This window comes from Gallinula chloropus (assembly GCF_964237585.1).
Source record: "Gallinula chloropus genome assembly, chromosome: 15".
Lineage (NCBI taxonomy): Eukaryota > Metazoa > Chordata > Aves > Gruiformes > Rallidae > Gallinula > Gallinula chloropus.
Window position 1 is genome coordinate 16,880,557 of NC_140100.1, and position 13,042 is coordinate 16,893,598.

The following is a 13,042-nucleotide window of genomic DNA, read 5'->3' on the forward strand; positions in this document are numbered from 1 at the left end:
GGGACTGGCAGATCTCAAGGTCCTGTAGAAAACAAACGAACAACCCACCGATGCTGGGATATTGGCCACTGTTTTGGTGTGGGACCGGCTGTATCAGTGATGCCGAATGCTGGATGTAAAGCTTTGGGATGTTCTGTAACTTATTTTGAGAGTATACCTGGTTTGAGCCTAGTCCTGTGCTCTCCAGAGTCAACCAGAGCTTTGCCGTCCATTCTGCAGGACCAGTGGTTTGTGGTCCTGGAGCCTTGACATGCAGCAATACTCATGTTTGTTTCTCATCTGTTTCAGCTGAACAGCCTTGTTCACCTTGGAGCTACAAATATCGGTGATCTGAGATTTCGTCTCACCCCCCGCTGCTCCTGCACAAACAAGCGCCAGAAAAATGAACATCCAGGGGAAAGGCTTCCCCTTGGACCTTGGGGGAAGCTTCACTGAAGATGCTCCGAGGCCACCGGTTCCTGGTGAGGAGGGAGAGCTCGTGTCCACGGATCCAAGGCCAGTTAGCCATGGGTTCTACTCCGGTAAAAGCGACGTGGTTAGAAATGAGACGTCCACAGCGACCCCGAGGCGCTCCGATTTGGATTTGGGGTACGAGCCCGAGGGGAGCGCTTCGCCCACTCCACCCTACCTGAAGTGGGCCGAGTCTCTGCACTCCTTGCTGGATGATCAAGATGGTATCAACCTCTTCAGGACTTTCCTGAAACAGGAGGACTGTGCGGATCTGCTGGACTTCTGGTTTGCCTGCAGCGGCTTCAGGAAGCTGGAGCCGTGCACATCGAACGAGGAAAAAAGACTCAAGCTGGCAAAAGCCATTTACAAAAAATACATCCTCGACAACAATGGCATTGTGTCCCGGCAGATCAAACCCGCCACAAAAAGCTTCATCAAAGACTGCGTCGTGAAGCTGCAGATTGACCCCGACATGTTTGACCAGGCCCAAACGGAGATTCAGTGCATGATAGAAGACAATACGTACCCTTTGTTCCTTAAGTCGGATATTTATTTGGAATACACAAGGACAGGTGGGGAAAGTCCAAAAATTTACAGCGATCCGAGCTCGGGCTCTGGGACAGGCAAAGGGCTGCCCGGGTATCTACCGACTCTGAACGAGGACGAGGAGTGGAAATGTGACCAAGAGGCCGAGCCCGAGGCCAGCCGGGACTCGGCACCTTCCAGCAGGCTCACGCAGAAGCTGCTTCTGGAGACGGCCACCCAGCGCGCCGCCTCGGCTCGGCGCTACAGCGAGGGGAGGGAGTTCAGGTGGGTGAGCGCCGCGCCGCGTCTCTTCCGTGGCGGGTCTCGGGGGAAGGGATGTGGATGTGGCCGCAGGCGTGGGGGTGATGGGATGCCTTGGAGGCCCTTGGGTGGAGGGGAGCGCCTAGAGACGGGGGAGCATCTGCGTTGGTGTGGGATGGGGTTGTGCAGGCGGTGTGGTGGAGTGCGAAGCTCCATTTGAAAGGAGTCGTGTGTTATTCTAAAGGGTGTCTGATTGCCCCCGATCCCCCCTTTCCTGGGGAGCGCACTGCCAACCCTGTGGTCTTGGAGGTCGGTGGGCAGAGCTGTGGACAGGCCTCCTGCCTGTGCAGGTGGTTGAGCGAGCTGCAGTTTCAGGCTGGCCGTGGCCGGCGGAAGGTCAGTGTTGAGGTACAGGTACCGCTTGTGGTAAAACTGCTGCGTGAGCACACTAGGAAATCGTGAGGAGCTGCAACCTGGGGCTGCAGGAGGTCTCGCAGGAGATACTCCGACCTCTGTGATGTTGGCATGGCTCAAATGGGGCTCACAGTACGGCTTTGCACCCGGGCTTCTCAGCGCTGGGTTGTGGCAGTGCCAAGGTCAGAATCGCTGAATCCAGTTGAAACTGTTCCCTGCTGCAGCTTTTCCCTTCATCAAAGTGATTGCTGCGGGGTTTTTTTAACTGGAGGAGTTGCACAGTTTTTGCAGCCTGTTTTTTTTTCTGGGTCCCCCACCCACTTCCAGCCAACATGGATTTTGAAACTTGCTGAGAGCTCAGTTAAAATTCCAGACAATTAACTTAGCAGGGAGCTCTCTGGGATCAATAAGCGTGTGTGTGTCTAACCCTTGCTGAATCAACAGAACCCGGCCAGAACACATTCCTACTTCTTTTTTCCTCCCCCCCCCCCTTTTTTTTTTTCTATTTAATAAAATCTCCTTGTTTTAAGACCTGCTTAGGCTAAAATCTGACGCTTTGTGAAGATTACGAAATGAAGTAGCTGAACTGTCCTCTTCAAAGCCGCCTGCCTTATGAAAAGCATTTCTGTGTTTAATCTGCCTGGGCCGTCCCTTCAGGCTGGCAGCTGGAGACGCATCCCGCCCCGCGCAAGGTCTCGGCACCGTTCAGCTGGCGAAATGTTTTCGGCTTGATTCTTGTTTTCCTACAGATTTTGAGGAGGGGGATGTTGCATGTGAAAGCAGCAAAAAAAGGGGGGGAGAATTCACGTGGATTCCTGCTGTTTTAATCAGGAGTCAGAAAAACAAAATCCCGGGGTCCTGGGACTTTCCTGGGGAGTTAATAAAAACCTCCAACGTTCCGTGAGGTGCGTTTCAGGGAGCAGTCGGGTATTTGCTGTATGAGAGGAACTAGAAAAGTCTGCAATTGAGGTATTTTTTATTTAAGCACCGATGGCTTTAAGATTGCACATGGCTCGGTTGAGGTTCAGCTGCATTCGGTTTCCTTACTGGAGCAGGTAGCAGAACCCTGCGTTCAACACCACGTGGCTCAGCTCCAGCTTCCTTCCCCCCAAAACCAAGCTTTACCTGTTACCTGAACATACCTGTGCCACATCTTAACGGGGTTAGAAACGGGACGTAAAGTAGAAGTGTTACGGAGCAGAGTTCCTTGGTCATGGGCATTTTTGTGCCAGATTGGAAGAAGGTGAACTAAACCTTTACCTGGGGGATGGAGGTCAGGAACAAATGCATGGCTGTTAATTTGTAGTGCCCAACAGCCTGTCATTGTGGCTGCTGACGCTCCGGGGACCTGTCGGGTCGGGAGCCACGGAAGCGCTTACCGTTCTCTCCAGAGCAGGAGTCGCTTCTCAACCTGGAGTAGAAGTGATTTCTTCTAGTTAGGCTTTTTTAATGCGGGTATCTCAGCTCTAGCTGCATCCAGAGCGCAGTCATGGAAGATGCTGCCGGACTGCATAATCTCTGCGGGTTTTTTTATTCTCAAAAATCTGCTGAGACACTAATTTATGAGGTGATTGTTCCTCTTTGTGCAAGACCTTGTGGTTGAATTAACTTACGGTTGGGGTGCTGTATAGCAATAGCTGTCTGAAATAAGCTGGTATTTAAGCTGTGGCATCTTTATCCTGCTGACTTTTTTTTTTCCCCTTCATTTACTTTCGCAGCCGAGTAGGTGCGGTGGCAGCTGCGTGCAGCAGGATGCCACGGCTGCGTGTGGTGTTTGAAGGCTGAGACCCAAATTAGCTTGGACCACTAATTTTTTAATTTTTTTTGGCCTGTGTGTGAAAGAATTTCTCATTTCTGTTCTTGAAGGAATGTTGAAACGAGCTGGTTTGCATTATATCTGAGGGCCTGTTTAATCTTCCCGAGATTGAGCTTCTCTTCCTCGGCTTCCATGGAAACCCTAAATAAAGAGGAATCCAGCAAATGCGATGGAAGTATTTCTCCGTTAGCAAATAAGCATCTTGAATTGGCTCCAAATTTTTCTGCAGCAGAAAGTTCATAAATCTTGACGTGGTGGCTCTGCTCTCAGGAGAGCAGATGTGAAATGCTCCTCGGACGGCCGAAGGCAGCCTGTTCTTAGTGCTGGGCATTTGGAGGTGTGCAGATGTGTGGGGGAGAACATCCCAGAGCCAGGAGGAGCAGCAGCGTTACCCACTGCGGTTTTGTATGTGTAGGAAAAGGCCAATAGTCATTATAGTTAGGCTCCTGCAAATTAATTGGACATTGGTTATGGATCAGTGAACTTCAAAGAGGGTAACCCCCGAAGATCTCGGGCATTAACTGGCGGCTTCCGAAAGTGACACTAACATGGTTGTGAGGGTGGCTCAATCATTCATTAACCTTCCTCTGACACGCCGGGATGGCGTTCCTCGGCCCCGAAGAGCAGAAATTAAACCCGTGCCTGAGAGCCGCCTGCAGCCTGTTTTTCCAGCGCTCCAGGAAAACAGCAATGCCTTCAAAAGCTGGGAGCCTGGCGCTGGGTGGGGAAAGGTGGCAGCCTGCCTTTTGTTGGAGCGGGTTTCTCCTGCTGCCTCTCTGGCTTCACATCAGAAGGGGGGCTCCCTTCCCACTCGCGGAGCCCCGGAGCAGCCCCCAGCCCTCGCCGTGCTGGAAGGCCAGAGGTGTGTGCAGTGTTACGTGTGAGGAGCTCTGTGCTTTCGGCCGGCAAGTGGGGAGGTGGGGTGGTTCTGCCAACCAGTTGTTTCGGGGTTTGACCCGTGTCGTGAAGCACACAACATGTTGAAAAGGAGACCTGGGGTTGGTGATGAGAGGACACGTGGTGGTAGGTGGGGTCTCTGGTGGTGGTGGGGCTGATAAGCAAACACCAAGGGAAAGCTTTCCCAACGGGGGCTCTGAGATGTGTGTGGTTTGGGGTTTTGTAATGGAAGCTGGGTACATGATCTAAGCTTTAATCTCCAGCGCTAAGCTCACCAAGCTTGTGGCATTTCACAAGTGCTGGTGGTTCAAATGAAGGGGGTGGGTGACGTGGTTCTCTGACAGGTCTGGGAGAAGCCACCTGCAGAGTCCTTATGCCTGCCTGCTTATCCTTATGCCTATGTACTGGTGGCCTCCCTGGACACACAAGAGCTGCTCTCCCCAAAAGATACAGCCAGCACTTCTCTGTAACTGGGTGAGCAAGGGGAGCAGCAACTGAAGGAGCTTATGGAGGGACCAGTCAGTCTCTGGGCTGAGACCACACAGTGATGAACTGTACCCTGGAGAGGAGCGGCGTGGGGAAGGAGCTTGTTCAGGGAAGGTGTAGGATCTCCCCATGTAAGCAGTCCAGCCTTCAGAAGCTGGGCCTGCATCACAAAGAAGCTAAAATTTAACTGGCAGGCCTGATTTTGAGGTTTGCTGCTCCATTCATAATTAAACATTAAATTGCACGTTTCCGACTCGAGACTCTGCGGTGAAGGAATCAGGGCTAATTGTACCGAACGAACGGGTGGAAAACTGGGAATGCAGGATCACAGGCACTGATGCAGGAGCTCCAGGAGGGAGGTGGGTTGCTGGAAAGCAGCAGCTACTGAATGTGAAGAGCATAAAACTCGTGTAAAGGTGGAAAGAGAAGTTTTGGATGCTTGGTTTGAATTAAATCCCCAGCGCTTGTACTCGATGCAGCCCTGTTTGTCGTTGGTGGCTATTTCCAGATGTGAAGAAAGAGCATTACAGAGGGATGGTTTTGGGTCTGGAGAGGAGGGAGTGAGCCTCATGGGGTTGGGGGCTGATGCTCAGAGTGCTGGGTGATAATTTAGTGAGCTGCAGCTTACAGGAGACAAAGACCACTGGGGCTTTGCACAGAAGTTCCAACAGCTCTTTTAATACCTTGGTGGGCTGATGAAGCTTCGGCAGGGCAGTGCTTACATTAACTGTGTAACGTATTGATACTGGTGGCTGCCAAGTTTTAAAATGGATTTTATTTGAAGAAGAATAGCTTCTGTGCCCATAGCTTTGCCTCAACACAAATCAAGATGAAGAAGGGGGCTTTTTGGCTACGGACCAGTGCTTTGGCTTCTTTGCAAAGCCAGGTAGTTAAGGTTGTAGTACTCTTTTGCTAAATGGATGGCATTTTCTCCTCTCCTCCAGCCAACAGCTACCTTAATTTGTTGCGATTGAGTTTGATATGGGGGTCACAGACTCCATGCAAGCACAAAAGAGGAGTTATATTCCCCTTTTTTTGGTGCTGGGGGGGTCAGGTTGGACATGGCAGGGGAGGAAAAAGGTATTCTTGAGGAGCCTGGAGGTGGGGTCAGCAGAGACGAGGGGATCTCTACCCAGGGAGCCAGGGGGCTTCATCGCTGGGTTAGAGCCATGGCCCAGCCGAGCTGGAGCTGGCGATGGTCCTGTCCTGACATGTGCTTACAGTGATGGCACGGATCCTGCAGTACTACATTGTTTAAAACCCAGTCTGGAAGTTTGGTTGGTTTTGGGTTCTGCCTGGTTTCAGGAAGAATTGGGAGCTGAGAGGCTGGCTGGGAGCTGAGCCAGTCCCAGGATGCGGAGCAGTGCACCCAGGAGTTGGGCCACGGGCTGGGTACACCTTGGTTTTGATCTGCTGTTCAACTTGGCTTTCTGTTTTAAGAGTTCCTTTGTTGGTGTTATAATGGACTAATCCCTTGAATAATTAGTTACCATCGGACGTTTTAAAAATGCCTGCCTCTTGGATGCTTTCCTTGAATAGTCTGTTAGATCCTGGATTTATTAACTACTGAGACAGGCTGTGAAATCCTGTTATGCCAGGCTTAGGTGGTGGAAAAGGGACTGAGGAGGGTGTGGGGGGAGAAACACGCTGGTCTCCTCTTAGGGTAGAGCAGTGGACTTTCCCCCCTTCCCAAAACATGCAAGAAGTCGTCCGTGCCTGCTGGGCTGGGCTGGTGGCTGCCGGAGCACACTGTGGTCCTGGGTCAGCCCTAGGCCTTGAGAAGATGCTCTGAGAAGTTGCAGCACTGTGGCTGCTTGGTGCCAGGCCGGTCTGTCGAATAATTAATCGTGTGCATGACTTTATTAGAATCAGTGGAGAAACCTGGTTTTGGAGGTTGGCTTTACATGTGGTGCAGGGAAAAAAAATCAGAACAGAGGTGATGATATCCTAAATCAGTTCCTGGAAACATCATTGGATTATTGGGCTCATCCTTAAATCCATTAAGCAAATTAGAGTTAATCAGTCAAATAAAAGAAGGAAGATCTGTTGCAAGGCCCTGTCTTTTGAGCCCCATGCAGAAGCTGTAGTAATATTTTCATTTTCTGTCTGTCAGTGAATGCATTCAATCACTTCGCTTCCTTGTGCGAAGGATTTGAAATTAGAAACTGAGGTTAATTATCTGCATTAAATGAAATATGTGAAGCCCACAAAAGCAGAAACCTTCACGATTTGGTATGGTCGGTTAAGCTGGGCAGGCTGTTGCAGGAGGAGAGGGGTTATTTTCTTCCCCGGTTTTGTTCCGATTGAAGGGTTTTAGTCACAGTAATTGAAATGATTAAAAAGTCAAATTGCTGGTGATTATAATTCTGAGCATCTTTCTGAGAAGATCTGACACTGGGTTGAGAGCAGGGGCTTGCTCTGCCTGGCCACGTGGTGCAGCTGGTGTTTTGCCGCCCTGGCCCAGCCTGGGTGAGGCTGTTCTCCTTGGTGTCCTGTTACCAACCTCTTCCAGGGCAATGGGATGTCATAGCTTGGCTGCTGGGTTATTGGGGGCCAGCTGGAAGTGGAACCACAGCAGAGGAGAGCTACGATTTCGAGCCCATCAGAAATAAAACAGGTCCCCCACCATCCATCCTAAGGCCAGTAATTAGCCAATTGCTGCCCACTTCATTTGGAAGTGCAGCTTCAGACCCTACGGAGAAGTTAGTCCTCTTGGAAATACACCATCTCCAGCAGCCAGCAGGCTTTGGGGCTATTTGTTTGTTCAAAGGCTTGGTTTTTTTCCTGCAGCTGCAGTTACACACATGGTTCAGGTCTGGGCTGCTCTGAGGGCATCAGGAATACCCGGCTCCAGGCACTGCAGGAAAGGTCTGGCTCTCCAGAAACACACGTCATCCTGTTCCTCTCTGCTGTGGGCCGGAACACGCTGCTTTGCCTGAAGTCACACTCAGAAGTTCCTCTTAGCAGGGCATGCTTGGGTGTGAAGGCAAAACCATCGTTAACTCGCAGCCCTGGTCAGGGCAACAAAGCTGAGCAAGCGTGGGATGGATGAGTGGGCAGTGAGGTGGGCTGGGAACTGGCTGTCGGGACGAGTTCAGAGGGTGCTGATCAGTGGAGCAGAGTCAGGCTGGAGATCTGTGAGTAGTGGTGTTCCCCAGGGATCAGTGTTGGGTCCAGTCTTGTTTAACATCTTCATCGAGAACCTCGATGAGGGAATAGTGTCCCCCCTCAGCACATACACTGATAGTACAGAGCTGGGAGGAGTGGCTGACAGACAGGACACTGCGCTGCCATCCAGAGAGACCTGGACAGGCCGCAGAGCTGGGCAGGGAGAGACCAGGTGGGGTTTAATAAAAGCAAGTGTAGAGTCTTGTCCCTGTGAAGGAATAACTGCTGGAATCAGTACAGGCCGGGGGTGACCTGCTGGAGAAGAGCTCTGTGGAAAAGGACCTGGGAGTCCTGGCTGATGACAGGTTGTCCATGAGCCAGCAATGTGCCCTGGGGGCTGAGAGAGACAATGGGAGCCTGGGGGGCATCAAGAGGAGTGTGGCCAGCAGGTCACAGGAGGGGATCCTCCCCCTCTACTCTGCCCTGGTCAGGCCCCACCTGGAGTGTTGTGTCCAGTTCTGGGCTCCCTGGGATCAAACAGACAGGGATCTCCTGGAGAGAGTCCAGAGGAGGCTGTGAAGGTGATTAAGGGCTTGGAGCATGTCCCCTACGAGGAAAGGCTGAGTGAGCTGGGGATGTTCAGCCTGGAGAGGAGGAGACTGAGAGGGGATCTGATCAATGTTTAACAATATCTGAAGGGTGGGACACAGGGGAAATGGCCAGCCCCTTTTCAGTGTCTGTGGGGACAGGACAAGGGGCAGTGGCCTCAAGCTGGAGCACAGGAACATGGGGAAGAATTTTTTCCTGGTGAGGGTGAGGGATCCCTGGGACAGGCTGCCCAGGGGGTGTGGAGTCTCCATCTCTGGAGAGATTCCGGCCACATCTGGACACCGACCTGTGCAACCTGTCCTGGGGACCCTGCTTCGGCAGGGGGTTGGACTTGATGAGCTCTGAAGGTCCTTTCCAACTCCTACAGTTCTGTGCATCTGTGGGTTCTTCACTGCTGCAAGTGGAACTGTTGCAATTTTAACTCAGATTATCCACATTCTGTAAAACCCACATGGAAATTGAATTCTACCTTTGAAGACTCCTGAGCATGCTTTTGTAATAATACCTGGGGTTTTTTGGTCCTGTGCCCCCTGACATACCACCTGTCCTTAAAGCATCAGCTTTTAGACCATCTTCAGCTGATCTGAATAGCCAACAGGTTAAGAGCTTTCACCTATCCCAATGGGAAAACAGCTGAGGGAGGGGAAAGTGTATCTGGGAGAAAAAACCTCTTTGAAGTACCCCAGTAAGACCTACTGGTTAGCACCATGTTGGTCCCTGGACCTGTCTCCAGAGCTAATGACCAGAAGCTACTGAGTGTTACTCTTCCTTTGGCCCTCCCTGTCTTGTTGGAGACCAGTGGGTCTCAGTCCTCTCCCTCACTCCATTTTATGTTTTTTTCTGGAGGTTTAGGTTTGTTGTCAGTGATCTCCAGCACATGTTGAGGGAAATGTTGGGGCTGGAAGGAGGAGAGTGGTGGGAGTGGGAAAGTGGGATCGCCTTTTTTCCAGCAGTCCCATGTTCAGGTTGGGTTAGCTCTGCTGGAAAACCATGCCTTTAGTGTTTGGCAGATGTACTCCTTTTAATCATGAATTTTGGTCTAATGGGTATTTTGGACTGGATGAGAGCTGGATCTGGACAAGAGCTGGATCTGGTTTTAGAGGCTTCCTTGTTGTGCCATTGCTGCCAGCCTACTCCAGGTGGTTGCTTTGGGACCTCCAGTCAACACACGTGTTCCCATGGGATCAATAGTTTGGAAGCTGAGGACCCTTCCGAGCTCTTAACAAATGAAGTACAAGTCAGAGCCAAGCTGCAGAAGAGCTCCTGGGAATTATGGGCAGGATCCAGGGAGAGAGGTGCGTGGACTCTGTATCCAGCTCTAGCTATTGGGTTTGATTAACCTTGTCCTGGCTCTGCCCCGCGGAAGTAAGAGCTGTAAAACCACTTGGCACCAGACATGCAAATGAGCGCTGGGATGAAGCCACTCTTACCCCTGAGGATCCCAAAAGAGGAATCAGCAAAGAGAAATTATTCTATTAGCAGGGGCAAAGTTCACAGGTTAACCATCATGTCAAATCAATGACATTCAGCCTTGATCTCCTGCACAAGGGCTTTATTGTGTATAAATAAGAGTGCCCGAGCAAAGACAGCGCGTTCTTGCCCCATAATGTTTGTGGCATGCTCAAGGAAGGGGAGCTCTCTGCACTGCAGCACGAAATGCCTCTCTTGCATTTGGTTTCGTTCCTGCTTCCAAAGGTTGTAAAACATGACCTTGGAACCTTCTGGCTCTCCACAGGGCCCTACCCACACTGGATTTCCACAGGGCATGCAGCTTTACTTTGTTTTTTTAATAAAAAGTAGGGCCTTTCCCTCAGCAGCCTAGTCTCTGTACTTTGGATTCAGGGACTGCAGGAACATTTCTCAGGAAATGGGAAGTGTTCCTCCTTGAGCACAGCCGCTGCTGGGTGTGCAGCAGCACCATCAGCTGTGCGCAGTGCGTGTCTGCTGCCCAAGATGAAGATCATCACCCCAAGTCCTTTGTCGCTTGGACAAGACGCAGCAGAAGCCACTGTCTTTGGTGGAAATGTTAATATTTAACATGTCTCTGAGCTCCTCCACGTTTGGGGAAACTTTGTACTCCTCTCTTGGGAAAAACTGCTTTCCACAGGCTCGCTTGACCCTCATTTCTACAGTCTGGGCCAATGCTGACAAAAAGAGATGAGCTTCAAAGGAGATGGAACGGGGCAGCGAGAGGCTGTGTGGATGTGTCACTGCAGCGCAGGATTTGTCAGGCAGCCTTGGGGTTTTCCCCTCCAGACAGGCTGTGAAGCTTGTGACCCAGGGCGGGTGTGAGTGCTGCGGCTGAGGAAATGAGCCCAACTGGAGGCATTAGAAAAGGCAGAGCATCCCACTGGGCCTTCCCCAGGAGAGGCTGGAGGCGCCCGCTGAAACTGATCCGCAAGCCTTCCTCCTCCAGGAGAGAGGAAGCTTCCCAAAGAGGCATGGGAAAAACTTTCCTTTGGTAATCTGGGAGATAACAGGTCATGCAGCTTCACCCGCTGGTTCTTGCTCAATACCCTGTGGTCAGGCTGGAGTGTCTGTTTTAGAAAGGCACCCTAGTGATGGGAGGTCACACAGCATTTTTGCTCTCTATTCCCGAGGTTACTTGCTCCCACTGTTCCCGGTGTTCTTCCTTGCTCGCTTCCCTTCTTTCCAGCTTCTGTTTGTAGCTGCTGGGTTCTGGGGTGTCTTTGCTCACTTCAGTGGCTCCAAATAACTTTGTTTGGAAAAAAAACCCTACCAAATGGGTGTGAGTGCTCTCCCTGCGCGGCAGCACCTTTGTTATGGAAGGCCCTTTGGTTTTATTACACTTTTCAACCCTCCGGTCGGCTGTTAAACAAGCCGTAGCTTGTCATGGTTGACAAACCTTCGCTCTGGTCCCAGACCTAACCTACCAGTTTAAAAGGCAGTATTCTTTTGTGTGCAGGTTTCTGGGTGGGGACCATCGGTCTTCTAAAGGGAAATTAACTTTGTAGCCTCTCTTTCCCCCTCCCTCCTCAAATAAATTAAGCTTTGTCTTAACTGTTCTGCTGCTTCCAAAGGCCAAAGGGAAATGTCAGCCTGTGCTCTAGGTTCTCTGCTCCCCAAAGTTCTCTGCTCCAAGCTTAAGAGTATGAGTAGGTGGGACTGTGTAATTACATTAAAAACAAACCAGCTGCACGATCGGTGTCAGCCACTGAAGATAAAACATGAAAGGATTTTTTGGGATTTTTTTTACCGAATGATTCATCCGTAATTATTTAAAAACATGTTGCTTTTATTCTGGAGCTTTGGAGAAGAGCTCTCGCAAGGCTGGCGTTTGCCATCCGTGCTGTTTATACACCTGAGCAAATGCCTGGCTCAGCAGTTTGTCACTGTCGAGTGCTCCAGATCTAAATCCCTTGGGAGGTAAACCCAGCTTACCTTTGTCTGTGCCAGCCTTTCCATTCCCAGAATTTTGGCTGGTTGAGGTGGAACCAGTCGTGGTGGTGGGTGGATGGGCATGGTGCTGAGGCTCGCACTGGCTTCATGGCTGTTTGAGGCAGATCTCTCTGTGGGTGTGCGTGGTGGTAGCAGCAGGATGACACAGGTACCCCCATGGCGCTGGCAGGGAGGTGGTTGAGGAGCAGCTCCGTGGGCCGCAGCCAGGCTGTGAGCTATGTCTGCTCTCCTCTTGCTCTGTGCCCCCAGCCAGCGCTGTCTGCCGGATGGATTGTGGTGGTTTGTGGAAGGAGGGGGGGAAGCAACTTTGGATGGTCCCTCTGGGATGCAGCAGACCAGCCGTGTTTGGTATCTGGGCTGTTGGGATGTGGGGTGCTTTTCTGCGTGGTGCGTCGCTACGGCTGGGCAGAGCTCTGCCTTTGCAGGCCTGTGGTGCTGTGGGAAGGCAGGCTGTGCAAGAGAGGGGCATTTTCACATGCCCCCCTCCCCAGATTGCCCAGAAGTTAGACACATGCTGCACTGAACAGGCTGGTGGTTGGTGGGGCTGTTGTTGTTACACCAGCCCAGCGCTCTGCCTGACTCCCCACCTGGATGTCCGCACCGGGCAGGGCTCTTGCCCACGTGGTGGGAGGGCAGCCTGCGCCACGGCGGTGTCATCGCAGAGCAGCCAACGCCTTGCGCTTTCGTCAGGCTCAGGCTGTGCTTCTCCTCCAGCGAGGGCACGGCGCGACCAGACTCTGGCTGCGGCCTTTGCTGGGCCAGGCATCATCAGGGTGCCCTCAGTTCCCCACAGGACGGCTGGCACCAGTCAAGCCCCACTGCTTCATCCTGCTGCTTGGCTGGAAGAGATGAGCAAAGCTGCAGAAGGCAGCTGCCACCGAGACCCCCTCTGTGGCCAAGCCCTTCTGCCGCCGAGCCCTGCCACCTGCAGCTGCAGCTTTAGTTGAGGGCTGAAGGAGCCTTTTCTGATCCTGCAGCAGCCTCTGCAGAAGGGTCACCTGGCCCCACATTGATCTGGTTTCCTCCTCGGTGCAGTGCTGGAGCTCCTCTCCTTGA

General features: G+C 51.9%; 1 protein-coding gene across 2 annotated transcripts in view; it reads left to right on the forward strand.

Annotated features, from left to right (window-relative positions):
* Positions 1 to 382: 382 nt before the first annotated feature.
* Positions 383 to 13,042, forward strand: part of AXIN1 (axin 1) — a gene marked incomplete at its 5' end in the record, with an annotated part of 70,599 nt that continues 57,939 nt past the window's right edge. For both annotated transcript variants that reach the window (XM_084271308.1, XM_084271309.1), the window contains one exon: positions 383 to 1,260. In XM_084271308.1, coding sequence (XP_084127434.1) covers positions 383 to 1,260 — 878 coding nt within the window. The remainder of the gene's footprint in view (positions 1,261 to 13,042) is intronic.